Source organism: Bombus vancouverensis, chromosome 3 (assembly GCF_051014615.1).
Source record: "Bombus vancouverensis nearcticus chromosome 3, iyBomVanc1_principal, whole genome shotgun sequence".
Classification (NCBI taxonomy): domain Eukaryota; kingdom Metazoa; phylum Arthropoda; class Insecta; order Hymenoptera; family Apidae; genus Bombus; species Bombus vancouverensis.
Window position 1 is genome coordinate 15,234,457 of NC_134913.1, and position 27,851 is coordinate 15,262,307.

General features: G+C 33.9%; 3 protein-coding genes and 1 long non-coding RNA gene across 11 annotated transcripts; 1 reads left to right on the forward strand and 3 right to left on the reverse strand.

Annotated features, from left to right (window-relative positions):
* Positions 1-5,174: 5,174 nt before the first annotated feature.
* LOC117154016 (G-protein coupled receptor Mth2) lies at positions 5,175-13,001 on the forward strand. Of its 3 annotated transcripts, none has more exons than XM_076617141.1 (7): positions 5,175-5,582; positions 6,032-6,971; positions 7,826-8,064; positions 9,221-9,387; positions 9,543-9,776; positions 10,303-10,563; positions 11,213-13,001. In XM_076617141.1, the coding sequence occupies exons 2-7, from the start codon at positions 6,783-6,785 to the stop codon at positions 11,686-11,688; spliced, it is 1,566 nt and encodes a 521-aa protein (XP_076473256.1). In that variant the 5' UTR covers positions 5,175-5,582; positions 6,032-6,782; the 3' UTR covers positions 11,689-13,001. The 3 variants fall into 3 exon arrangements, with proteins under 3 accessions (XP_076473256.1, XP_033184512.1, XP_076473257.1); XM_033328621.2 differs by having other exon boundaries at positions 5,175-5,540; XM_076617142.1 differs by having other exon boundaries at positions 5,175-5,343.
* Positions 9,277-11,348, reverse strand: LOC117154026 (uncharacterized). 2 transcript variants are annotated; one of them, XR_013057960.1, is made up of 4 exons: positions 11,246-11,348; positions 10,204-10,766; positions 9,511-9,795; positions 9,277-9,381 (listed from the first exon to the last, which is right to left on the reverse strand). It is a non-coding gene; the product is annotated as an uncharacterized LOC117154026 (long non-coding RNA). The 2 variants fall into 2 exon arrangements; XR_013057959.1 differs by having other exon boundaries at positions 9,511-10,766.
* An 8-nt stretch (positions 13,002-13,009) lies between the features above and the next one.
* Positions 13,010-17,104, reverse strand: LOC117154018 (inositol polyphosphate 5-phosphatase K). 3 transcript variants are annotated; one of them, XM_076617143.1, is made up of 10 exons: positions 16,956-17,104; positions 16,656-16,740; positions 16,290-16,406; positions 16,145-16,222; positions 15,861-16,008; positions 15,614-15,789; positions 15,310-15,537; positions 15,088-15,241; positions 14,804-14,993; positions 13,010-14,697 (listed from the first exon to the last, which is right to left on the reverse strand). In XM_076617143.1, the coding sequence occupies exons 2-10, from the start codon at positions 16,679-16,681 to the stop codon at positions 14,522-14,524; spliced, it is 1,293 nt and encodes a 430-aa protein (XP_076473258.1). In that variant the 5' UTR covers positions 16,682-16,740; positions 16,956-17,104; the 3' UTR covers positions 13,010-14,521. The 3 variants fall into 3 exon arrangements, with proteins under 3 accessions (XP_076473258.1, XP_033184518.1, XP_076473259.1); XM_033328627.2 differs by having other exon boundaries at positions 16,656-17,001; XM_076617144.1 differs by lacking the exon at positions 15,861-16,008 and having other exon boundaries at positions 15,614-15,811; positions 16,656-17,003.
* Positions 17,105-18,036: 932 nt separating this feature from the next.
* Positions 18,037-27,708, reverse strand: LOC117154017 (uncharacterized). Of its 3 annotated transcripts, XM_033328623.2 has the most exons (8): positions 27,469-27,708; positions 26,822-27,360; positions 25,545-26,057; positions 23,812-24,045; positions 22,505-22,662; positions 21,812-22,212; positions 21,011-21,088; positions 18,037-18,470 (listed from the first exon to the last, which is right to left on the reverse strand). In XM_033328623.2, the coding sequence occupies exons 3-8, from the start codon at positions 25,914-25,916 to the stop codon at positions 18,328-18,330; spliced, it is 1,386 nt and encodes a 461-aa protein (XP_033184514.1). In that variant the 5' UTR covers positions 25,917-26,057; positions 26,822-27,360; positions 27,469-27,708; the 3' UTR covers positions 18,037-18,327. The 3 variants fall into 3 exon arrangements, with proteins under 3 accessions (XP_033184514.1, XP_033184513.1, XP_033184517.1); XM_033328622.2 differs by having other exon boundaries at positions 26,822-27,708; XM_033328626.2 differs by lacking the exons at positions 26,822-27,360; positions 27,469-27,708 and adding an exon at positions 26,137-26,259.
* Between the last annotated feature and the right edge of the window lie 143 nt (positions 27,709-27,851).

The following is a 27,851-nucleotide window of genomic DNA, read 5'->3' on the forward strand; positions in this document are numbered from 1 at the left end:
TTGGTCGACGTACCAGAGTCGTCGAACCAGAGAACGATAGATATTGTTAACTACGGGCTGTTTTTATCACCGAATAAAGATGCTCTTCCTTGTATTCGTTCGTGACTTAAGGCAAACACGAGGTATACCAGCAAGGTCACGTGATGGACTTCGTCCAGGACGAGACGAGGGAGCATACATAGAAGGGAGACGTCACTGACCGTGAACGCACGCGAGACTCGCGACAATTTTGTCCGCGACTTAGCAGGAACTCCGTACATCGGCAGATAAAGCGGAAGAATGCGGCCTCGATGAACTTTGTTTCGTGAAAAACGCGCCTTCGGTCGATTTCCTAATCGACCCTTTCTACTCGACGATGGCTAAATCGATTGATCAGTAGAATATGTAGAACTGTTATATACGTTAAAATACTCGATCGACGTTTAAATACTCTGTTACGAATATCATTTTTCTGACAGATCGTTTGTCTGAAAATATTTGTAAACGTTCGCCAACAGACTGTATTTTTGTTCGAAAAAAAGAAAAAATCAATGTGTCTACCCTCGAGCATGATTACTGTTGGTAACAACTGCATCACATGAATGGCTTCCGGCCAGGTAATCCGAGGGAGTGTTCATTTAACGAAATGTCAAGGAAGTGGATTTTAATCAGTGAATAACTTGGGACGGCAATGATTAAGTCTTTTCCTTGATTTTTTTATGTATAAAGTTTAACGGAGTTCTGTTAAAAAATTAGAATGCAATAATTTCATGAATGATTTAATTTGTTTCGATGTAGAAAACAATTTAGTCTGATGATAAATATAATTATATACATATAAATCAAACTTTTCTATGAATGAATAAATGTTATATGACGTGTTTACTTTTTAGTAACTAATATCGCAATTAATTTTTAAATATTATAAAGTTTCAAAATATTGAAATTATATAAATTCCTTTATACTTTATAACAAGCATCACTTGTTTAAAGATAGATAACATAATCTGGACAAAACATAAAGAAATAAATACGAAAGATTTAAGATTAATGCTTTTGTGTAGTTTTTGCTGCAATAAGGCTAGTTTCATAGATAGAAATCTGTGTTATCGGCTGAATGAAGTTCGAGATTTACGATATTTCTTACTAGAGAGCATAGTGATTCGTTATCGGCTATTACCATTTTGAACAAAGTTTAAAAATATAATTCTTTCGATCGTTCAACTAAGAATAATAGAGTGGTTAGGTTTTTGAGTGGCCGAAATATTTAACTTATATATCATTCAAATATTTATGAACTTATCGAAAAGCAGATACGAAATAATACGACACCTATATACATGGTAATAAAATTTATCAATGTTGTTTCTGTATCTGTGGAACAATGCATATATGGAACATTTTAAGAATAATTATCTGGAATGTCAACTACGTATTTATTTTTTTGATACGAACAATAGTCTTGGTACAACGAATGCCACCCACTGTGTAAATGGTATTATTAAAATACCTTGAAAATTATCAAAAAAATTTGTGTACCTTTTCCTACGTCTTTCTCACAGGTTATGATCTATGTTTTACAGTTAATACGACAATCATGATGTTACTTTCTTTAATTTTCGAAAAATTTAAATAAATTATTTTGTCTCTTTAACCATAGTCATTATTATCCAACAATTTTAATTATACAAATATTCACAACTGATTATATCGTCAAAGCTTATTGAAAAAATGAAATAAACGATACATCTTAATTATCATATTTGTATTATAATTAGATTGCGAATTTTTATTTATTTATAGAAAATTCTAAAATGCAAAACTGCGCAGAATGTACGTAAATTGAAAAAATATATAAATATCCAAAATATAACACCTTCTATAATATGTACTTGGTAGGTAAAGCAATTTTCTACAGAGATTTTACTTTTCTAATTATATCTTCAAAAATATGAATTTGCATAAAAATTCCGTTTAATTATAATACACAACTATTAATATAAAAACAATAAGAAATTCTTACGTATATCTTGTATTCGGCGAATATTTCGTCATCGCTACAGGTGGCCTGGTAAAACCCTCTCCCAGGTTCAACACGCCTACACATTCCAAGACGTCATTGGATTTTTCTGACTCAACTCACTCCATTCTTACGTCTGATCCCATTGATCCTAACAATATAAACTGGTAAACTGCTCACTGATACAAACGCCCATTGCGTCAATCGCTAAATTTGAATTTCATTCGACTTCATAGAAGTTTAACCTCCTGAAACACCGGTACAACTACCAGTCGATTATCGAAACGCTACGAAATTGGCGGGAACGTAGGCGCGCGGAGATTTGATTTTCAGCCGCTCTATCTTTTGCAAGATTAAACATACAAACATATAGATATCCAATACTTCTCAGAACTTTATAAAAAACATTTTCACTATTTATACCGTGAATCAATATTATCGCGCAGATAATAAAAAGGCAAAGATAAATTCGTGACTAGTATCTTTTAGACTTGCAAGTATTTTTTGATGCGCGTGTTTATATCGAACGTATAACTCATTTACAATTTTATTGCCGTCTTATATTTTTTTTTCAACAGAATTCGTAAATACGATTTTCGTCGATGCTTTTTCTTTCTCATTTACAATTCCATAAAAACATTACACGTTTTTGCGACTACTCCCCGCGTAAAATCCGTTTTAACATTACAACGATATATATTCAACTTTCTCCTTAACACTCGCGTTGACGTCAGAAATGACTTTCAGGGAAATATGTACGTGAAGTCGACGAATTACATGTACTTAGGAATTTAATTACAATGCTCGACAATTCATCGTCTACGACGGTCGAACGATAACTATAAAAGTCAAGAATCATTCAATGTTCACGTTCTTAGATCATACGTGTTTAACGTTATATGTCATTCCTTCTGTTTTATTTATTCAATTATATTTTCATCGTGTTTCTACGTATATACTTACACGCGCAGATTCGATTTGTAAAATTAAATTTGTTTCGCGTACTTTTTTTAAAATTTTCTTAAAATAAAGTTAAAACGTGCAATTTTTTATCGTCTAAAATCATTTTATTTTTTCCCTTGTTTATATACTTTGTCTACTGTAAGATAGTATATACTTGTACCACATATACATTGTAATGGTATTCATATATTTATAAATTACAGTAAATTTATATTACGCAGTAAATTTATATGATGTGTGCGATTGAAATTGATAACAAGAATATTTCTTATAAGACATTTTTTACGCCAGTCCCTTTGATACGTATAAATAAAGACTACCCATTTCAATTGGCTAATAGAAAGTTCAATGAGAAACTCCATTAAAGTCAATAAGAAGAACTTGTGAATTTTTAAACTTCTAGTCAGCTCTAACCGATCATGGTTTCTCTCTAAATATATCGCTGGTGATTAATGTCTGTACCGTACTGCAAGCTTCGAAAATTACACCGTGATCGTATTACCTGGCCAACGTAAGATTTTCATATTAAAATTTTAATTAATGTTACAAGTGATTAAAATATAAAGAGAATAAATGAAATGTTGAACTTTCACGAAGTACATAAGAAAAAAGAATCGATCACCTTTCAACACAAGCTCATCCGCCTGATAAAGATAAAACGTTGCACTTCAAATAAATATCTCTACGAACGATACCAATAAAATGCTTCCAAATATACCAAAAATCTTCAAAATCGTTGGAAGACAAATGTATTTTGGTCAGTTGCTGCTTAGGCGAAACTGCAAATTTCGATGGAATTTGCAGAGCTGCATCCCTCGGTTCTGCAAGCTGCAAATATCGTGTGTATGAAAGGATAACGTAAGTACGTACATTGTTGACTGGCTGATCGAAAGTACGAGGAATTCGCAGAAGCCACCGGTAAAACTTGCATTTCGCAGAATGATATTTGTAACAAAGTTCAAAATTGGAGTTTCTTCGTGACGAGCTACTATATTTGCGATTATAACTCACACGCCTACGTCATCTCATCGGCGATAATAGAAAAATTTCCTTGATATTACGTCACATTTCCGATATCGTCCGAAGGTATTTTTAATGAACGTAGACAGGAAGGTTGACGAATAACGCGAATTCACTGGATTTCGCGGATAGTCTACAAAGCGCGACCGCATACTTTCTTACTTTCTACGAAATGTCGGCCAACGATGAACAAAGGAAGAAAATGTTCGATGTTGCCTCGATGTTGTCATTTTGATCTATCGTCCGACGTTTACTCGAGTATTACCGCACGAGAACAGATTCTCGATCAAATTTTACTACGTTATATAAATCTACCTTTATCGTAGAATTTTATTATGTGGCTACAGGTTTTCGAGAATCTAAAGATCCGTGGAAAGCACGATATTTATATAAATTTTATTCATATCTGTACGCGGGTTTACTTTCCTCTTTGAGATTCGGACAGGATGTTTGTTTTAGAAAATGGACTTTTTAACTTCGTAATAGAGATACTGTGCTAACTTATCGATTCCAGTCTATTTTCCTGATTATCATCTGGAATTTCCTGTACGTTACATTGTACGTAATTAAAGAACATAATAAAAGATATTGTAACAGCTGATAATATTATGATATGACGATGGCGTATATAAAAATATCAACTAAAATTCATATCAAATAGATCAAATTAACATTAATCCAAAAATATATCGCAAAGTGTAATATGAAATTCAGTCATTTTTTTATCTATTGTATTATCTCACTCGTACAGAGTAAAAGAGTTCTATCAACAACCATCTGTTCCAAAAATGTTGACACACTATCTATTCTATCGGAATTATATTCTATCTGATATAAGTTCATTTTCAATGCAAAGTAATTTTATTTCTACTAGAACATAGAACACAAAATCATTTACATACTCTCGAAAAATAAAAATTTCCTCCTTTTGATGAACGTTCCTGCACGATGAAATATAAATGACATAAAGGGTGAAGCGAATGAAAAAAGAATAGCGGTCGAACGATTAAAGGAAAAGATATTCTGTAAAGATTTCTTAATTTGTTTATTCTCATAAAATTATCGAACAGAGTTCAACGAATACGCAATAATTACATCTGTCTACTGAATCTTCGATGATGTATGCATCCGTACGAGTAATCGTGCACTGATAAATAAAGGCCTTGTGCCTCGAGGAATACGGCCAGTATGCTGCCAGACATCGATGGGTAACCACGTAAATTTCGACAGGATTCGATTCTCCGTTACGTGATCCGGTGTTTCCCGCAGCTTTCAACACGAACGATCATACAATTAGAATCGTCGAGCCACGAATCGGTCGAAAGCGTTAATTTTCGTGATCGGGCCGGTGATATTTTCTGGTTTGTGAAGTTGTGCCATCGAATAAATTATTATAGTTTGCTCAGGCAACTGTGAAAACTGCGACATAATTTTTACTCGAACGTATGATAATAATTTTAACAGTGATTTAAGTCATATAATATCAAGATAGCATCTACATAAATTCTTTCCGCGCGGTGATCAATTTTAAGCGGTATATGTTGAGATCAAGGAACAGGTATGTGCCAGCCGAGACGTCTAGTCGGATGTACCAATACCGGTTCGTGTTTCTTACTAGACTTCTAAAATTAATGTGCTTCCTTGGTCCCGTGTCAATGAATACATCGGACGTTTCTTGAATGAAAACACGTGAAACTATATTCGACTCATTGCCGTAAAGGTCCAGCTCGCTTTTTCGCCTACTTTTGTCCTCGAAATAACGAGAATTATAGGTGAATGACCACAGGTTTATTAAATCCTCTTAGGATGATGTTTAACATTTTTTACGAGCTCTAACACCGATCGTCGAGTTTTTATCATTTGGTTAATCGTTTAGTCGACTGGATTCTCGGTTATTCTCGGCAAATAATCGCGGAAAATCCAGCCACAAGTTGCCTTGAGAATAAAAATCGTTTCACCGAGTCATTGCGTGAAGATAAATGCATTTCGAAGATCACACAGCGGTTACGAGAAACCGAGCGATTAAGTAATTCCTATTGTATGTTCTAGGTCTCGTTTGAAAGACTGGAATTTGATTGACCAAATCCGTGGAACGTAGTATGTACAAGAGGCAGGTAGTTTTTAACGAAACGTACCGATCGGAGAAAGATTTTCCTTCGATGTATTAACTGTTGGAAGAGATAGTAGAGTTATCGAAGTTGATACTCGAACGAAGCGAGCGCTATTATCTTCCACATTGCTCAGTCTTTAATCGATAGCAAGAAAATAATCAGCGAAGCAGAAGCTGTAAACCGATAGAGTGCGGAAGTCTGAAGGTATATCTTTATTACGTCAAATCTCTACCAACAAGCATCGAACATTCTTCCGGTTTGGATATTTCAAGGAAAACCTTGAGAACGAAATTCAGCCTGAAAGGTGCATATTGACCAAATGAATTATATGGAACACCAAACACGTTCGGAAAAGTTTTAGAAACACCCGAACGTTTGGTAAAATATTCTTCGTACGAGAAGCGTAAGTCGTAGTCGACGACGTAGTCAAGTTAGAAGGAAGATACCAAGCTGAATCTGAAAGAGACAAAATGTCATCGATGAGTCGAACGTTCAAATTTTGTTATTTCTTTACGGCTGGTAAAGTTCCCGTTGTTTTACGAAGGCATTTTCATTAACGGGATTGACAGAAAATTACACTTTGGGAAAGATTTCTCTAACCAAGTGCATTAAGAAAAAGAAAAAAGAACGCAGGAAGCCAAGAAATCTGTATCAGACAAATATATTTAAAGAACGTTATAAAAATTTTTATGGCAGTTTTCGCAGCACATATAAACAGAATCCAAAGAAACAACATGCCTGGGACTTTGAAGAAATCTCCAGTGCTGTTCTTCTTTTTGTTTCAAATTCTTTTTTCTGAACTGGCGATTTGCACTGCCAGTATGGACAACGAAACGATTCAACAATCCATCAAGCCGATCATATATCCCATTCCTTTGGTACGTATAGGCGCATTAATAAAAATGTTATTTAGATATGATAATCCAGTGACGAATCGTTTAATCAAATATCGTATAATATAAAAAATATAAATATTAATATATATACAGTAATAATAATTTAATGAAATAAATCAAATTTAATCAGGCCTCAATATCAAAGAATTTGAAATGATAAAGAGTCGAATTTTTGTATTCTATAAATGCTGAATACGCTTGATAACGGCCAATAATATCTTGATAGGAATTGGAACGGTGCTCGCAGTATTTATACGAAATTTGCATAAACATAAAATTTCAGTAGGTCTAATTATACATTGCCAAACCATTTTTGTGGAGCACAGCAAATAGATGTGTATACGATAAATATAGATAGCTGTGTGTTCATTTAGCTATTTTTAGACTTTTCGCCCTATCTATGTCCATCTATCTTTGAAATGTTGGAAACGTAAAATTGTAATCCTATCGTAAAGTCGCGATATGATTGAAGAGAATAAACGTAAATATAAATTCGTGAATAATAATTAGCATATGTTGTCAGTGGCAAGTTTGCCGCGTGATTTTTCCTTAAGACCTAGGCAGATTAAATACGATTAAAACTCACACAGATCTTCGTTCTTGTTCGATTATCAATCGCAACTTTGGTACTGTTTTATCGTACAAAAGTTATTGATTAATTTTAATTCATGCTTCTCTGTTACACGAAATTATATAATTCGAATGTATCAGTAAGAATGTGTAAGAAACGTAAATATAAAGCCTTTTGATTCGATAAGATAAAATTTTTGATCGTTCGGATAAATGAGTACATTTTTTAGATATACATAAGAATATCCTTTGATCTCATGTTACAGGAAAACATGACGATAATACCCGAAGAGTACAAAAATTTATCTGTGGTTGGAAAATGTTGTCCACTGGGTGAAGTTCTCGTAAAAAACGGTACTCAAGGCTCGGTTTGTTATCTGGATTCCTCCATGACTGAAAATTTCTCTCCCATCTTTTATGGTTTTAATGCATTTGGTTACGAAGTTCCCGGTGAAGTTCGAAGTTCGTTCGTTGCGATCATCGGAGATCCTTGCAAATACAAAAAGTGAGTATACTTAAGTTTCCAAGTAGTAGGAATAACGATTTAATTTTATTGACACTTTTGATATAACATTGATAAAAAGCAGAGATCGAAGGAGTTATGAAACTTTTAAATAGGTTCTATTTAAAACATAGACCGTGAAACATTTTTTGAAGGAGTTCTTGCATCGTAAGTTTCGATGAGAGCAAAGAAAGAAAAGTTTTTGAAAATAAAAAGCGTTATTCTGCAAAAGTACGATATTATATTGTTAAATAAGATTAGTACCTAAAATTTTGGTACTTTTATTTATCTTGAGGATTTTTATTTATCTTATTTATCTTTAATACGTGTTCTAAAATAATTCGTTTCCATGGAACTTTTATCATATAAATATTATATAAATATATTATATAAACTCTAAAATATCTGTTCCATGAGAACACTTTTTAAAGAAGTTCCTAAGTATAACATTTATTTCCATGAAAATTCCATAGGAACAGATATTTTCCTAAACGAAACACACATGTTCAAATAGGATTTTTTTAAAAACGAAAGATAAGTTTTTATTTGAATCCCTGATAAAGGAATTTAACGAAGCAGGAAAATAAAATAAAAAAGATCATATATATGTACGTCTTTTCCTCCGTATAAACACAATAAGAAACGATTTCATCTTATCTCTTATGTATCACAGACTGTTTTCTACATTTTGTATCCAAGGACAGGTGTCGCTTTTTTTCATTTTTGATGCGAATGCAAACGATCAGACTGACTTTCAAATTATCTCAAGTACGTTTACACAGGCTGTTCATAACACTTCTAATCATGCAGTTGTGTACAATTTATAGATTATACACAGTTTCGAATTCGTTAGGAAAACATGTCATCTTTGTAATCCAATCTATGCTTCCAAGGAATCTTCAAGTTATAAGAAACATTGAAAAGTCTACTGCTGACTTAACATGACCTTTTCATCCATTCTCTCTCTAATTCAAAGCGCATCATTATGTTAACTATCTCACCATGATCATCGCACGATTGATCATTTACGATTTATGCAAAAAAATTTGCATATATATCAATTAAAGAAAAGAGTACAATTATATGAATAAAAGTATTAAAATATCTAAAATATCTATAATTTTATATCTATCCAAAATATATATATATACTTTTTTAGGTATATTTTAAATCCAAACAACGATAACAGAGATAACAATTATTTATTAACGAACGGTTCTGTATATGCACCGAATCACGATCCAACAATGCTGCAACCTGGAATCAACTACTGTGCAGAAATCGTGCCAGATTTAGGACTTCACACTTTTGTATGTTTTTCTGAAAGTAGGTAGAAATACTTTTAAAATTAATTATAAACTAAAAAGAATTATATAAATAAAATTAAAATTAAAAATAACTTAAAAGAGTCAGAAATATACTTTTAAAAGAGTCATTGCACGTACTAACTTATATAACGAACGCTAAAAAAATTGTTTCAGGTCGCGTAATAATCACTGCAGACTCCCGAATTACAATCTATGCCTGCGGCCTTTTAATATCGGTGCCATTCTTAATTCTTACGATCGCAGCGTATTCCATCACACCAAATTTGCGAGATATTTTTGGAAGGGCATTGTGCCGTTATTGTGGATCCTTAGCGCTGGCTTTTACGATGTTAGCAATTACACAGTTATGGAATATGGAGTTGTCGGATCAAGCTTGTACCAGTATAGGTAAGATGAAATATTCAATCTGATAAAAAACATTAGAAACAATGTTATTCTTGTCCAAACATAGTACAGTAGAACTCGGTTTATTGCAATAAAGTGTAATGTCTCCAAAATTTATTTGCACAACACTGAATTTATTACAGCATTTAAACGTAATCTAAAATGTAATAATATAAAACCTGATAAAAAAACGTTTCATGGAAAAAATAAGCGTATGTGCCGATATTTTTACTATTCGATTTGACGAGCTTTTTTCGTCTGAATACGTTTATCTAATTACCTCCTATTATAATTATTTTACGACCTCTTATTATTTTCTCCTAAACTACTAAATCGTCAAAGCTGTTCATTCCCTAATAAGTTAAAGATAAATCGAGTCCTACCGTACTCTATACGTACGTTACCATAGATAGCGCGATTTACGGGATACCATAAAATGATCTGATGTAACACGTAATTCTTTTGGAAGAAAAACCAGTGCTGCTTTGAGATTTTAAATGAACAATTAAAAAGCAATTGGCTTTTCCAGCATTCGTCATCCAGTTCTCCTTCGTCGCGTGCTTCTTCTGGCTAAATGCGATGTGCATAGAAATGTGGTCATTGGTGCGTGTCTATGTGGATCGTGGAACATACAGAAGGATGAAACCCAGAATGTTGTTCTTTTGGTACTCGTTATGGTGCTGGGGTCCCTCGGTGATACTTATCCTCGTGTCGATGATTATGGATCTCAGTCCGATGATACCGGCGACTTACGTGAAACCAAACTCCAAGAAAAGTTGTTCCTTCAAATGTAAGTGGAGTTGGACTCGAATTTCACTGCATACCGCGCACACGCGCGTACAGTTTAACTCTCACAAACATATCACATATATTTAACGTTAATAATATCGTGGTCCTTGTTTTCACTTAATTTTGACACTCTAAGAAAGACTAGTTGTCACTGTTATTTTTATTCACATACTTTCGAGGAACGAAACATAAATCATTGGTGACCTATTTAACACAAGACGTATAAATTTAAATCATTCAAAACGACGGTAACAACTGGAAAGAAATATTAGTATAATAAATATTGGTCTACAGACGACCATTGTTTAAGACACCACTTGGCAATTTTATGAAAGAACAATAGTATCATCTGCAATTTTAATTTGTAACAATTTGATTTGGATTCCAATTCGACATCCATGTGTTTCAATTAACCTCGTACTGTCTTAATACTCTTTTAAGTATGAGATCAGAGAAGTCAGCCTCTTGTCTAAAAAAATATCAATCAAAAAAGAAAAGGTTTCATGATATATCACTCGTGTCAATCTTGATTCACTTCTATATCATTACCCCGTAAAATCATTAATTTCAAGTAGATAATAAAACTACAAATTAAAACAAACATATCGATATTAATTCGATAAAACACATTATTATTTTTGAATTTACAGCGGAAGATGAAGCAATACCATACTTTTACATACCAATTGGATTGCTTCTTGTTGGGAATGTGATTCTTCTCGTTCTAACCTTCGTCAAATTAACTAAATATCAAAGGGACCTCGACTTAAGGCGCCTCGCGAGAAATCAAGAATCCGATCGACTTGATCGAAAGTATCTTCGACGACTCATGAGAACCACATTAGTTTGCATGATTATTTTCGTTTTGATGGGTCTTAATTGGACGATGGAACTAATATTTTGGTTCGTCAACGGAGATTCATTCGACTGGTCCTCTTTCGATCTTGTAAACGCTCTCCAAGGTGTTCTTATCTTCGCTTTATTTGTTCTACGAAGGCCACCGAGAGACTTTGTGTGGCACAGAATACAACAACTTCGTGGTATTAATCAAGTACCAGAACTGGAAGCTGGAAGCATGGAACTGTATCTGCTTCCAACAATGAACGGTGACTCAGTGCCTAGATAAAAGATCATTCCGTGCACATAACTTACTTTTCGACCTTTCCTCGAATTCGTCGTGGATTATGAGATAACTATAAATCAATTGCCGAAACATGCTTGAAAGTTCCTTGATTAGACGTACAATTTTTCTATGAATTATTTATAAAGCGTCGAATTAATCAAACGAAAAAAGTTTGATAATTCTGACAAATTTATTTTATGTAAGACTTGTCGAATTATTTATTATACGCGTAATATCGATATAACATATACATATGCATCTCATCAACACGATATATGAGGTCAATATTTATTTTGCATATCATCGATTATGTATCGAGTGTGATTTTTGTATAATACGATTTATTTTAAATAGTTTGATTACCACGTGTCGATTGCGAGGATAATTTCATACTAATGAAAGCTTCATGGTTATGTACATGTATGTGTTTATATTTCATTTTCGAATCATTTTTCGTTCTTCCATTCATTTCTGATTTGCTGTCACATTGTAATTATTTTGCGATGCTTCATATTCCCTGTGAATATTTTTGTACTCTAAGAAAAAAAGACTTAAAAAATTCATAGTTTTCTAAATATGAAATGAATTTTATGAATTTAATAATAGATCACTCGATTCTTGTGTTTGAAGTCGCATTTGCGATTGTTAGTCGCATAATAATAACATGCTTCGTAGAAACTTGTCTTGATTATGTAAAAATGCCTCCAACTCGTTTTACAATAGTGTATGCGAATTGTGATATCTGTATATCTGTACATTAATTACACAACAGAGAATAACCGAATAGGTTACATTATGATCTTAGATCTAATATACATATGTATGTATATTCTTCTGAATCTTGTATAGTTAACATTAAAAACATTTCTAATAATTTCTAAATATATAATATTTGCAAGCGCACCCTGCAACGTTAAGTTTCATTTATTATTTATCTATTTATTATTTACATAAAATTTCATGAAAATACGGTATAATTAAATTATTTTAATAAAAACAAATTCATATCTGAAACAATTCAATTAGTATTCATTACTGTATTCTTCAAAGTATGTGTTAATGATAATTTTTATATGTTAGAACTGCTAAGAATTATTTACTTACACTAGTAATAAATAAATTAAAAAATACAAGCGATGACGTTATATGTTTTGTATTTGGTAGTATTAGCATTAGAAGTGGAATGTATTATTTATTGTAAAACTTTTAAATTATTTATGTGAAATTAAATTCATTCTCATAATAAATATTGTATCCATTTTTAAATATATACATATGTTTGTTTCAACAAAAAAGAATAAATGGTATTTCAAAAACTGCTTGGTATGAGTAAAAAATATTTTTTATTTGTATCCTTCCCGATACTACATTATACATTTATTTGCTCTATTCTTGCGTTTCTGTCGTGCTATACAAAAATAAAATAATATAGGTTTGTACAACCAAACCACCATTACACACATTTCGCCAATCGAACCAAAAGGTTTTCTACTAAACTAATAAAAATTTGTAATTATCTAGGAGTGCTTGTTCGAATATAAAGTGTGCAAAAATAACCCTGACACACTCGCTATATGCTCTGAAGCGTATGACGATTAAGCACTAATGCTTTTGGGTAATAACCCAACAGCAAAACCAGGTACCGAAAGTAACTTTTCAACATTAACCAGAAAATTGAGTGTTGTATAAATTACATTATGTATTGTTTCGAGAGTATCATTTTCCACCTATGTATATCTATTCCCATTTATCGCTATTGTATTATCCAGCAAATATCAACATTTTATAGGACACTTTATGTACGAAAACGTTATTCCATAAAATAAAGACTAATTTTTACGAATTCATTATAAAAATATAGTTTTTTAATAAAATTATTTATCCTCAAATTGCTTAGAAAGAACTAATTTACAAAATACTTATTATTTACTGAATAATACAATACTTATTAATCTCTTCTTGTTTTGTCTTTTTGTCCTGAATTCCCAGAAATCTCTTATACATGTTTAAGTTCATAAATACGACAATGCATACAGGTAAAAATTCTAATGTGTCTAAACTCTTTGTGGTCCTTGTTGGTATAACAATTATTTGTTCGTTACTCAAACTCATATTGAGTCCAAAAGCTAAACTAGTATTATCTTTAAGATATAAACAAAATAAAATTTTTGTAGACAAAATTTTATATGGTATAATGATATTAGCTCTCTGTGACATAATTTTCTATCTATTACAGCAACATGAATATGTTAAAAATTTATGGGCAAAATATATTAACCTCTTGTCACGCTCTTTGAACGTTTGCTATAATAAAATCGATGTATAATGTAAACTATCAGATATCTTATGAAATATTCAATTTTCTAAGTGCATATTGCATCTACAACGCTCATAAAATCAAATAACACATTGCAGAAAGACAATACCCTTTCAACCATTCAACTTTGAAGATGAAAATAATTGTAGAGAAACAATCATGAAATAAGTACAGTTCATCCTTATTTGGTGGAATTATCCTATACAGTACTAGTTTGAAGCATAAAAAATATTCAATATGTTTATCATTTTCATGATATATATGTTGCATAAGTGTATATGCAAAATAGTATTTTAGTCTTTATAGATAGTTATTCATCCTAACAAGAAAATAAAAAAATATTGGACCCCAAAGAGTTACAGTCAAATAAAATAATTCTCAACCACTTAATAAAATTATCCAATATTTGTGTGTATAAATTTGTTAACTAAGCACACACATAAGGTGCAGCATCTTATTCATTAAACATTAAGCGACTATCACTCTGCCTATTCTGACTATATTACACGAACCAATTTATCAAGCAGGTCTGTGATGTCCTGGAAACGGTGGACTAATGCCTAAAATTCCAACAAGATTCCCTCGTTGAGCAACATATACCAAACGATACATTCCTGGTGCTCGAAGCGCAGTATCGCTAAAGTAAATTCGCTCGGTGATCGAATGTGGTTCGAGAGGAACTGGAGACGATTTACCTACCATAAGTCTTTATTATTGATTTACCGAAATAACTATGATATATGTATGCAAAATGAAAATTAATATATTTAAAGAAATATAATAAAATGATATCTCGCTCACCTCGACCTACATATTCATAAACGATATATTCGTCTAGACTGGAAAATTCATTGTGAAAAAGACCCACCCAATCGCCACTAGCTGGTCTCGCGTCTCCTAATAATCTATATGATACTGAATTTTCTTCATCTATAAACCATGATGACACAGGTTGGAACTCAACACCATGGTCCTCTACATTTGGCCTAATCTATAAACATAATGCAAAGTTTTATAATAAAATGACATTTTCTGTTATTTATTATTAATTTTCACTGATCTTTATATTGTACAAAAAATCTTACGACAATATCAAATTCTCCTGTGACAGGCTTATGGTCTGATTGTACATAATTGGAATGACTTTTATAATTACGCTGAATAGCATTCAATTTAACATCGTCATAAATATCTGCATTTACTCTGTACAAAATTCTATCAGTCCATGATGGTCGACGCCTAAATAGAAAATTCTTAGTTAAAAGAAAATACAATTAGAAAATGTGAGTATCATAGTTTTATCTTACTTGAGATCAAATTCTTGAGATGCAAATTCATATTTATAAGTAGGAGGAAATGTAATAGGATTCTCATTCAATTCAGAAAAAGCTTCACCCTTCTCCATTACCATCTTCAATTGATCTCTGGTTAATAAGGATTTTAATTCATTTTTCCTAACTAGTATGTCTATTTCTGTGGCAGTTAGATCCTCTCCATGTAATCGAAAATTTAAGTCACCAATCCAAAACACATAACTATGCGGAAAGTGATATGGATAATTTATTTTGTATTTATGGATTAAATTGAATTAATTTAAAGAATATTACTGACTCATGAAATAATATTTTTGAAGTATCTGGACTACTAAAGTTATGACTTGTGAGTATTGTATTATAATCCATAATTCTGTCTGTTAATAAATGATCATGTGGTGTCAAGTGTGTATTTACTATACACATGTTAATTCCATACATATTTAATCTTATACTCACTGCACCTTTATTTCCCTTTAAGTAATGTATCTTTTTACTAAAAAAAAATTAAGGAATGAGTTTATATAATTATAATTTCTTCTTACCCACATGCCTCCACATCCTGTCCTTGTATATTGAGCCTCTATTAATCTTAAATGTGTAATATGTTTTCTTAAGCAAAAGATATTTAAAACAAGACCCTGTAAACGTTGTGTACGTATTTTTACGTAATCATATTTCTTTAATATATCTCTGCAAGAATTGTATACAATAAAATTCTTAAATACCATTTTTGACATAACAATCATTAGCTTTCAGAAATTTAACTGTTAATTTATATATATAATTAAATTTGTTACTGTATTATTTTCCACGTTTATATATATACCTAAAAGATTTAGTCCATGGATCATCGAAGAATATGTCCATCACCATATTTTGTGGCTGAGCTTTAACTTCTTGTAATCTAACGTAATTTATGAATTTAATCATTTTGTGGATGACACGAATAAATTTGTGCAAATTATACTTACCCAACAATGTATAAATCTGGTAATGTTTTTGACTCGTTAATCTGATTCACATCAAGAAGTTCATGCAAATCCTCCTCTGGGTATTTAGTTGCCACATTCCATGTGACAAAATAAATTCTAAAATACATAGTAAGTAATTTTTCATTACTAAAATTATTTACTATTATAGAGCATAGATAACAAATATATCGATCAAAGTATAAAACAAAAACATATTTTTAACTAGATATTAAATTTTTAATTCATAATTTAAATTTGAAGCATAAGAGCCAAAGGCTACAAACCAATACAGACTTGAAGGAAAGAACATTGATTACAAAAAGAACATATACAAAAAAAGATACATATTATACAATTTTTACTCACCTAAGATATTTTAATGTATCAGCCATTTTTAGGATAATACGATGTAAAACAATCACACAAAATTTTACTCTAACTTTGTTAGCATCTGGAATCAGGTTGTATTACAGTGACTGTGCACTGTTTTCCAACATACTTTTTAGGTTAAAAAGTAATATATGAAATGTCAACGGTTGGTTAATTGATCTTTTTGTTCTAGATTTTTATTCAAATATTGTTAACGAGTACTTAAAGGGAGGTTTCACAGATGTCACATTACTTTTCGATTATAATACACGAAAACAATTTTATAAAGAACCATACCATTGACAGCTGTGATGCACGGACGAGCGTGCTGTGAAGAAAGCAATCTCCCTTCTACTACACCTAACCATGTGACGTCAAGAAAGCAACCTGTCGTTTACTGTCACCATCACTGTGTTAAAGTGCATTGTACATACGCAATTACGCGTAGTAAATATGTATGCTTCGTAGTAAATGCAAAATACGTAGTATACTACAACGCCACTTATCGGAATTCTTTCATTAAGTAAAATTCTGAAATAACTCCCATATGCAACGCTTTTAAATGAACTTCATTAATTTTCTTTGTAGTTAATAAGAACATAAATAAATAAAATAATACAAATAAATAAAAAATTGTTTAGCTAAAAATCCGAGCATTTCGAAATTACAGGTCTCGGAAATTCATTTACAAAATAAGATGTGATGCATTTCTGCAAGCAGAGAAACGATGAGCAGACGTGTGATTAAATTTGTTTTTTTCACTACGAATCTGACTATTTGGATAAAAGATTATAGGTAATTATAAAATCCAGTCAACTACTATTATATGAACGTTCCACTTACGAGTTCTATTCTTTGACAAGTTCGGATAAATGGAGTTCTTACTGCAGTATATGTAATCAATAATAACCATGTGTAAACAGTAGTGTAGTATATTTGAATAACGCCACAGCCTTCTTGAAAGATACGCGAATATTATAAAAACGACTATAAATCTGTCTAGATATTGTTCTCAATGTTTAGACATTTATAATCTTTTCGTTTTACCATTTAGGTAGAAGATGTAAATATTATGTTATAAAACATAACTATATATCTGGGACTCTTTAAATAGTTTTTCAAGCAGATAAATGTGTTCCACTGTGCGGTATAATCTAAAGTTAACTGCGCCTCAATAAGAAAAGCTGCAAAGGTGATAATCGCGAGGAAATGAGTCATTGATAAGAAAGAAACGAAGAATTGTTTTCAATGTAATGTACGATTGAATTCTAATATAGAGCAGCAGTTTCATCAATGCGTTATTCGCATGATCTTCCTTGTGGGTATTATTGAAATCTCGATAATCAAGGTATAACGATGAAAAGAAAAGAAAGACATATAAAAAATGGATCGTACCTTTATTATAATTTCTTGCGAAATTCGCCTCCAGTTGCTATATTTTGATTTGTTATCGAAATAATCGTGCGTAGCTTCCACAATGAGAGAAGCTAATAAAAAAAAAATCTCCAACGTAGCTTACACGTTTCATTATTTACAATAACAAAACAAGCGAACAGAAAACGAAGTCCGCCTCGTGGTTATCTAATCTAAGAATGTAGAAAAGCATGTCCTTTAAAAAAATAAATGTCCTTTTATCGGACATTTATTCGAATGTGTGTGTGGAAAATTATCAATACATCATCCCGGGATGAGCTGCTCGTTGAAAGAATACGTTCGGATTTGCTGATAGAGTCGTGTACAAATTTCCTGCGTCTTCCGGCCTCAAATACATGCCTGGTGGTAAGACGAACGTCTCCATCGGTGCATGAACATCTGTAAAATAATATTTATTTCTCAATGAATTCGTGTAACGATCATTCGTAATCGTGGAAATAGTCAGCGAAGACTTGTATTATATTATCAAAGTAATTTTAAGAATTATCCACAAATTCTATTTCTCATAGGAATAGAATTTACGTATTTTTAAAATATGACTAAGAAACTTGATAAGCTGGGTGGCAATTTGTTATCCGTTTTTACGTCCTGCCAAAACACGTTATTAATTTCCGGTAACAATGAAAACGTCGCGTGCTCGCTTATCCTTCCGGTCGTGTTAAGCAGTAGAGCGTAATTTTCACGATAAATGTATTCATATTTGGTGTTACATTTCTATATTTTATTCGTACTCATATTATTTTACCTTCGTTTTAACCGTGTTTTAGGTTCTGCAAATATTCGTGACAGGCTTCAGAAGATTAGGCGCGAAATGCTGACACAAAATCTTCATTAAGCAAAGGCACAATTGTTTCGTACACGTAACCGCATTTCAAAGTGGGTCACACCTGTCACGTTGCTCACAAACTTGTGATTATTCGAAAGTTTCTTGTTACGGGAGAGTAATTTTATTATTTTTGAAATTGCGTTGTCACGAAGGACCAAAGGAAACAGAAAAAGTCGGCCAGTAACTTTTAATAAGATGTCTATTTTTGGAATGGTGGAAAAAGTTCTGAGAAGTTTGAAACCGAAGTAGTAGAAATACTTGTAACTTTTATTAGATAAATAGCTGGATATTAAGACTTATCATTATCGTAGTAAAGAGATTAGAAAGTGGCCGTAATATGTAGCAATAAGATCTATACGTTTAAAGAAGACTTTTGACATAGGAATTTAGTTATGTCCTTTGATCAGCTATTGGATAATACTTTTCCTTGCTCCTTCAAATTAAAAGAGAGATACAAAAAGACAAGCAGATATCGTAAGAAACGGTTTCGATCGCAGTTTCGTAAGAAACTGAAGAATATTTCCAGCAAAATCTCAATCAAACTTTTTACGCAACGGCAATTGATTTATAAACTTAATCGAAAGGTTGAAAAACGATGTAGCTGAATATTATGATAACTAGAACCGGTGTCATAAACGAGCGGATGGTTTATGCCTGGCAGGCTAGTGACCTCTGCCTCGCAATATGTAGTATAATCCACGCCCTACTCGTAATAATGGACATTACGATAAAGAGATATATTACGAAGCTAACACATTTACTCGAAACGTTTCCTTCTTAAAAAGAGATATTATTCGACAATTTAAAATTTCTCTTTTCCAAAAAGTAGCTACGTACAGCATATTTTATCGATGGCAACCGCGACTATAGAATTGTTTTTCTCTTCTCGTATTCTAAGATAATAGATTGTTACCTTCGTATTATATTATCTGCGTAAAAACAATACTTAATTATCTATATAAAAGCTAACTTTATCAAACCTTGTTTCCTTACTGATGGATCAATCGCACGGGATAAATTGGATCAAAGCGTTAAGAATCAGTTTTCTAAATAAAACTCTTATTTACTCCCTTTGTCTTTCGTATCAGGTATCGCTATAAGAAAAAACGAGTATTCCTCTATTCGAAAATTCTCTCATTCGAACGATCTAATTTACAAAATCTGAATACCGAAAGCCGAATTGTAATTTAGAACGGTATCTATTGACAATGTACGTTCGATGATTCATGCTCCAATAATGTTATATTTAGAGGAAAATCTTGACTAGCTGTTATCTACGAAAGTGGAGAATTTGTTTTCTCCTTTGTCGAAAAAAGTTCAATCAGCCACCACCAACAACAGGTCACCGATTAACTAGCGTCGTCTGATCTAACGGGATTTGTTTCCCCTTCCACATTAATTCTCGGAGAAGCGCTTGACCTCCGCCTCGAAACTTTCTCCCTCTCCACCTTTCCAGTAAGAGGTTTTTCCTCCCTTTCGTTCGTTCGTTCCTCGAGGTGAAGGTCGCCAGAGGCGACGCCGTAACGGAGGAAAAGTTTGGACGGGGAATTTACCGAGAGAATCAACCGAGGTATTTCCGGGACTACTGTAATACCTGTGGTATTTTTCTTCCTCGATTACGATCGGGTACCAAAATTATCAGTTCGTGCTTGGTATGTTCGATTTAAATAAAATATGTATCCATTGGCCTAGCGTTAGCTCGATTAAACATCAGGCATATTAAATTATTGATAATATAATATCGAAAGATCTTTAGGTTCCGATATCTAAAACACTGTACAAAAGAATTTTTAATCGTTCTATCGGTAGACGAATTTTTAGATCGACGAAATTGCATTTTCTTTCCCTTGAAGATCTACGATTAATTATATATTTCATGAATCACAAGAGTAATAGCGCGAATATTCTGTGTATTACCGACAATGTATATATCTTATTGTATACATTTTCATGCTATTACTTTAATTACGTGTTTCCTAAGCTGTATTTTCTAATAAAACTAACGCTCTGCAACTAGAATGATATATAGCTTAGGTTGTTACAAACATAAACGCTGATACTTTACAATTAGCTAATTTCTAGAGGGACTTACCGTCGGAGTATATGGGGCTTCCACCATGCCTGCAGGCAGTGCATCCAGGTATAGCGGATGAAACTAATGCCACGCGATCTGCAATCAAAGGCATCAATAATATGTGCATTATTACATTATACCAATGGTAAAAACACTAACAATTAGTACTAATTGATTTTCATTAAATTTGAGTTGATATAATTTTAACGTACATTCCTGTCGTAAACCGTATAAGATTTAACACTGTTTACACGCAAGAAAAATTTTAATTCTTAAATTTTACTTTTTAATAGCTCGTCGTAACACGTACGCACGTACAATAGCTTCGCTGTATTAATTAAACTTTAATTAATCATTTTCTTTCTTCGTATATAGCTTTACGATCGGTTGAAATGGATAAAACATGACGAACACGCTGATACCGTGCGAAGTGATCGAAACGGAACGACGTTTAAGCGAGCTACAAGAAACGGTGTATGCGTGCATGAAAACGCAGGTGAAATTTGCTCGTTTGATAAAAGAAACATAGTGAAATCAGCACGACGCTCAATTTCAACATTTGGAAAGTATCATTCGTAAAGTAAACAAAAGAAAAAAAAAAGCGAAGTAATGCGAAATTTCTTGCTACAACAAAACTTTACGATATGGATTTTGGCTAAATACTCGTGATTTTCGTTTTTCTTAATTAACGACGTTATTAACAGATTCTGTACGCCGAGGAGGCGTTAATAAATAGCTTAGCGGTAACGTTTTAATTGGTGAAAATGTCTTCAATTACATACACGTAACAAGCCAAAGAGTACACAACTATGAACGTACCGCCGCTGTGATAATGCATCTTTCTCTTTAAAGAAGCTTCAGCTGGCTTGAAGTGGAAGAAGGAAGGCGAGTAACGGCTGCCAGGAAGCGAGCTCAAAGCATCGTCTCGATCACGAATCACCGTTGCGGAAGCTTCTCGACCGAGGGCAGCTAACTGGCGACCCTTCGGCAGGAACATCGTCAGGAACACGAGAAGGGAAGTAGTCAATAAACCATAAGCTAGCCAGGCTTCTCTGTCACTCTCCGTCGAGGCAGCCACTGAACCGATCGCACTCGATATCCAAATCGGAAGCGATAAACCAACAGCCAGGCCAATAAATGCTGCTTCCCGGTTGTTGTCTCGAACGCCGCGTGCTCGAACTGCTAAACAAGCTACTGCAACCAACAGCGCGCCCGGATATCTGAAAACCGATCGTCCGATCTTCAATGCGTCACCTTTAAAATTTCATTCGGAATTTACGTTTCTGTGGGTTTAGAAAAATTATCTTTCTTTCGCTTTTATACCGATAGCGTGTTAGAGCCGGATAAGTTTCCTTCGAATTATAGGAAGATTAGAATCGTACAAGTCTGGAAATATTTCCTAACGATTTTCCATTGCAACGGTGTAATTTCAATTCATAGCCTGATAGCAAGTGTCATTTTTATAACCGTGAAATATTGTCGATGGAAGAGGTTTACATTTCAAAAGTTTACCCGAGGGAAGCCACTATCTGTCCAAGAGGAGTTTTGCAACAGGACATTGGAGAGTTTTGTCCTGTATTTTGTACCTGAACCACCGTAGGTGGCTCGCCGTAAAACCATTGTCCAATGATAGCTACCTGCACGAGCACGGCGAATCCCAATACTAGTGCCTGTAACACAGAGGACGAACATACACCATATATTAACGTTCGCGTATGTGGTACACGTATATAAGCTGTATTTCAATAGAGTCTTGAAAAATGTATTGAATGGGCATCGGGCTTTGACCGATTAACGACGAATCGCTGTAATTATTACGATGGCATTCTTAATTAACATTCTTAACGCTTGTCAGTCACATTATAATTTATTGATGAACGGGCAGTTCCCCGCCATGTTCAAGGTTCTATTAAACGATCGCGATTATAAACGAAGAATTATTATAGGAGGAAAAGAGATGCGGCTGATTTTTCTAACAGATTATTTTATAAATTGCTTTCTAGTTTTTAACGTCGCTTCCTTCGATGCATATAATCACACCTATCGATAAAAAGCAACGGAAGAAAATCCGTCGAATCCGTTAGGCGAGGCAGAAAATGTCGGAGATATTAATATTATTCAACGAACGGCAAGGCATGCTTAACGACCACAACAGCTGCATTTACTGCTATTAGTAGCGGGCGTTACTACTGCGTTACTTTTCATTCAGATCCCGTCCCGCACGTACAAATAGTCGATCGAGATCGACATCCGGATCTCCGACACGACGAAATAAGAAAAATCCCGTGCATCCTTCGTGAGAGTTGTTCCACGAGTTTCTGCGAGCCGTTTTCTAAAGCTGTATTCACACTGGCTAGGACAAGAACTTTCGATTGTGTTTCAATCGCCTTACGGCCAGGCATTGGATCAATGGCATAGAAAGTAACACTATGCAAAATTAAAGAAACATGTCTACCTTTCGTTGGAAACGGCGTATAAATTTAGACAAATTACGAATCGCAGTAGAAATAATAGATTCTACGCTCCCCACTTTAATAGTATGCACAATGAATTGTTGGTTAATTTTACGAAAATAAGATTTCTCCCTACACTTTAGAAATGACGTATTACTCAACCGCAAGTAAATTGTAAAATAGAAAATTATTAAACAGCGAGAGAAAAAAGGGAGACGTCTTTTGTCGAAAAAATATTAAGTTTGCTTTCCTATCGATGAATTTTGAATTCATCTTACCTACGCAATGGAAAACTTACGTTGTTCTTACATTGCAATGTATTTTGCAATCTAATGCATTAGGATTCTGAAACGTTATCAAACTTACTTGATAAGGTGCTGGTAGATAAACTCCACTATTTAATGAGAGCAGGAACACGCATTTAACCAGCAAGGCTGCAAATACAAGAGCAGCAGGTAAGCCGACTAATCTAAATGCAGCGCAGGACAGAGGGTTTTGACTGAGGGAGGCTGCTGCTGAGAGTCCTGCCAGGAGGAAAAGGCCTAAAAGTAGAGCTTGTCCCAGAAATAAATGTCGTCTGTTTGGCGCGGTTACCCTTGCCTGGAAAATTTCATTAAATGTTACGTTACTTGTATGTATTTTTATGGCGAAGATCATTTTTACACCGACTATTTTTGTGGTATTGGCGAAACGTATTCTAAGAGCATAATTTACATTATATACGGTTTTATAGGACAGAAATTCTGGGAGAATAATGTAAGTAAATAGTAAACGGCGGCGTCTCACGCGAGAAAATCAGCATGCTCTAATTTTTCTTCCTTAACGAAGGAAACCTCGATATGGCGAACAGAAAGTATCTCAGTGTATGTTTCTAAGGTAAAATCTCCTTGTCTATCTGCGTTTGTACTATTAATGTTCGACAAGCTAGAAAGATACGATAAGGATTGTTGCATGTCAGACCTTTCGCGAAGTGAATCTTTACATGCCGCGATATAATCATACATAGATAAATTATAATTACGCGGGTTAATTTCACCAATTAGACTAACTAATAAAGCAGCCATACGCATCTGTTAAGGTAAACATGGAACCCTTGACGATGCATGCAACTACATGCATATGTTTGATAAAATGAATTAAATTAATTGTTGCTTTGATTTACATTAATATTTCATTTCTCACTTGTGAGAATATTAAATAAAAGAGAAAGGACGAACAGTAATTGGTTCTGAAAACATTTGATCGGGAATACCCCTCCTGTCTTGCAATTTAAATTTGAGAGAATGACGATCAACGTTAAAATCCCTGGCAGCATAATGACGCTATTAAAGATAGTATAGACATCAAAGCTATCAAAGGCTTTCCTGGTGGCTCCTGTTCAATGGAGTGTATCGATACGAGCAGACGACACGACTAGGAGAAATAGGCAGTCGACATGCAAACTAGGCCTAGGTCTCGGCGAAATTACGAGCGTGCTGGTTATTGGAGCTTGTCGAAGTATGAACGAAAACAATTACCATAAATTCTTGTATACATTTCCACGTACTATCGAGAGGAAAAGAGATAAAGGTTTCTTTCTAAGCTCTATTAATCCGGCGCTTCCTCAAATTTCAATTATAGATGCTTATACGACCGCGAAAATACGTTTCACGCTATCGCACGCGATCGGTTCAATTGGTAACAAGCTCTTCCCGCTTTTTTAGCGCTTGTAAAACAAAACGTCTTTGCGCTCTATTTCCGGTAGTGAAACCGTCGAATTATAAATTGTATGTCACCACGACGCTTGCATTTTAAAATAGTACCCTTCACGATTTATATTTATAACTTTTACAAATACCTTTGGGGATTTTTTAAATGAAAACCATCGAGAAGCGTAAAGCGATTACGTGATATACGAGTAATCTACATTGGGCGAGAGAAAAATTAGGATCGGCCGCGCATAGATTTAACGAAATTTTTATAGACGCTGTTTTTCGATAAATAAATTGTACATTCCTCTATTTTCACCAGCGAACTATCGTTTCTCTGATCTTCGGTTGAATTTGCGATCGACCGAGATCGGTTTGAAAAAGGTTGGTTGTAAAGGTAAACGAACCGACCTTGAGCAGTACGAAAACCTCGAAGCCAGCCATGAGGAGCATCGTGGCTGCGCTGAGGGCCGCCAGAGGAAGAGCCCAGGGTCGTTGTCTGAGCAAGGACCTCGAGTACGGCCGAGTATCGACCTCGATCTCCTGGTTCTTCTTTCCAGGAGGCATTTTGAACACCGAAACCGTCCTGTTCGGTGCTGGAACGCTGATGACACTCGCTACACTGGCCAGACCGTTCTTGTCCATCGCTACGTCGCTAGGTACCAGGAAGAATTCAGTCGACAACTCGTAGTCCTTCGAGGCTTGAGCTCGTATCGCCGTAGTTCCGGTTGGACCAAGCCAGCTCGCTGTGGCCCACGACAAGATAATCGGGCTCAGTCTCATCGCGTCATCCGTACTTCCGTGGTTATCTCTGTATGGCTCTGTATGGCTCCAAGTTTCTGTAGCGTCACCGGGACATGCACCGTTTCCTGCGTAAGCGCATCCTTATGCGCCCGCCTCCCTTTCCTCCGAAGAATGGCACACCTGTAATTACGATTCGCCTCGGTAATTAAGCCTTGTCGGTTCATTTGATTAGATTTAGTGCCTGGGTAAAAGTGAGCACCGGTTTTAATCAGGGACTGCTTGCAAATCGCACTAACGCGCGTCGCTAATAATCAAACCAACAAATGGAAAATTGCTTTTCTCTTGAAGAAAATATAGACCGTACGTTGTATACTCGTACTTCGTCGTACGATTTTTACATTTCCTTCTGGGAAGTTATGTAAATTAAAGATTTACATTGTGACGTAAATGAGATATTTCCAATTTATCTCGCTTTTACCACCACGAGCTCTTGGATCATCTCGCTACAAGTATAACGTAACAATCGCGATAACAATATTAAAAAACTGATACTTGCATTATAACTAAATACACGTGGAGAAAGGATTCATCATTTTCCCAATTACTATAACAATAGGCTATAACTATTTTTAAAGCAAACGTTTACCGCAGAAAAATTCTTTACAAACAATTTTGAAAATAACCAGTGCTAATAGAAGCAAATAAAACCGCAGCCTATTCTGTATGAGAGCCAGGCATGACCAGTCCGCAGGCATTCACGGAGTCTAACACCATTAATTATTATGAACAGGGTCAGCGGTAAGTAGAGTGAAGCATAGACTGAGTAAAACCAGAGTAAAACCTGTAAAAACAGGTATCACGGTGCACATTACTGTAATCGATTTAACATTGAATTATACGAATATTAACTATGACTTTGTATTTAATCATGATAATAAATGAACCTTTCAAGTATCGATCATTGTCTGTCTTCGATATCTCGACGATACTGCTTGCCACACATTTCTTCCTCGTATCAACTTCTTCTAACGATAATGTTATGCTTTCTTTCTTTTTTACTTTAATTATAAACACTATCAAAATTATAACAAAACACAATTGCGAAGTAGATTCGAAAGTCTTTTTGTATCCTTAGAGAATGTTTTTCGTATCGAATAACTCGATGCAACGAAGGTCAACGAACACTATGCAAGTTGTTCCAAGATCTTCGATACTAAATGATATTTTCTGTCAGAGCATGGACCAGTTCTCTGATGGGACAAGTCAGTGGAGTGGCCACGAAGCGCGCGTTGTGGGAGCCGAACTCCGACTAAGTCAACAAGCATTCTCGAGGGAGAAACTGGAAGCAGACTGGAGTTCCGTTCTGGAGGTGAAGCCTATCCGTTACGGAGGAGCCAGGGAGATGGTGATGACGATGCTGAGGTAGTAGTGGCATACAGCAGGAGCGGATCCACGCAAACCTTTCCGATAGAGTTGTCTTTTTCTATCGAATAGTTTAAATAATGGAATATCAATAATTTACTAAAAATAATACAAACTATTACGCTAAAATTGAGTACTGAATTATGAACGAGCGATACTTCTTACTTACAATTACTTGATGAAACATTTTAGGTAAGAATCGTAGTTGGATACTTGTTCATCTTCGATATTTTATAAATCTTCATTACGTAGTTGCTATTTTTGGCATAAAACATATAAGTTCATCGAATTGTTGGGCTGATGAATAAAGGTTTATAATTCGATATAATTATACATGTATATATATATATATATATATATATAAATGTGCAAAATAGAAACTTCGATAATCTTTTTAACAATTCATTTTTATAAAAGAAAATTTTATTTCGTATGATGTGCGTGTTATTTCATATAAATTATACGTGTAATGAAATATAGTATAATTATAGCGAATACAGTATAAATAGGTATACGATATTTAGAGGTCTAATAAAGTAACATTATTTCATA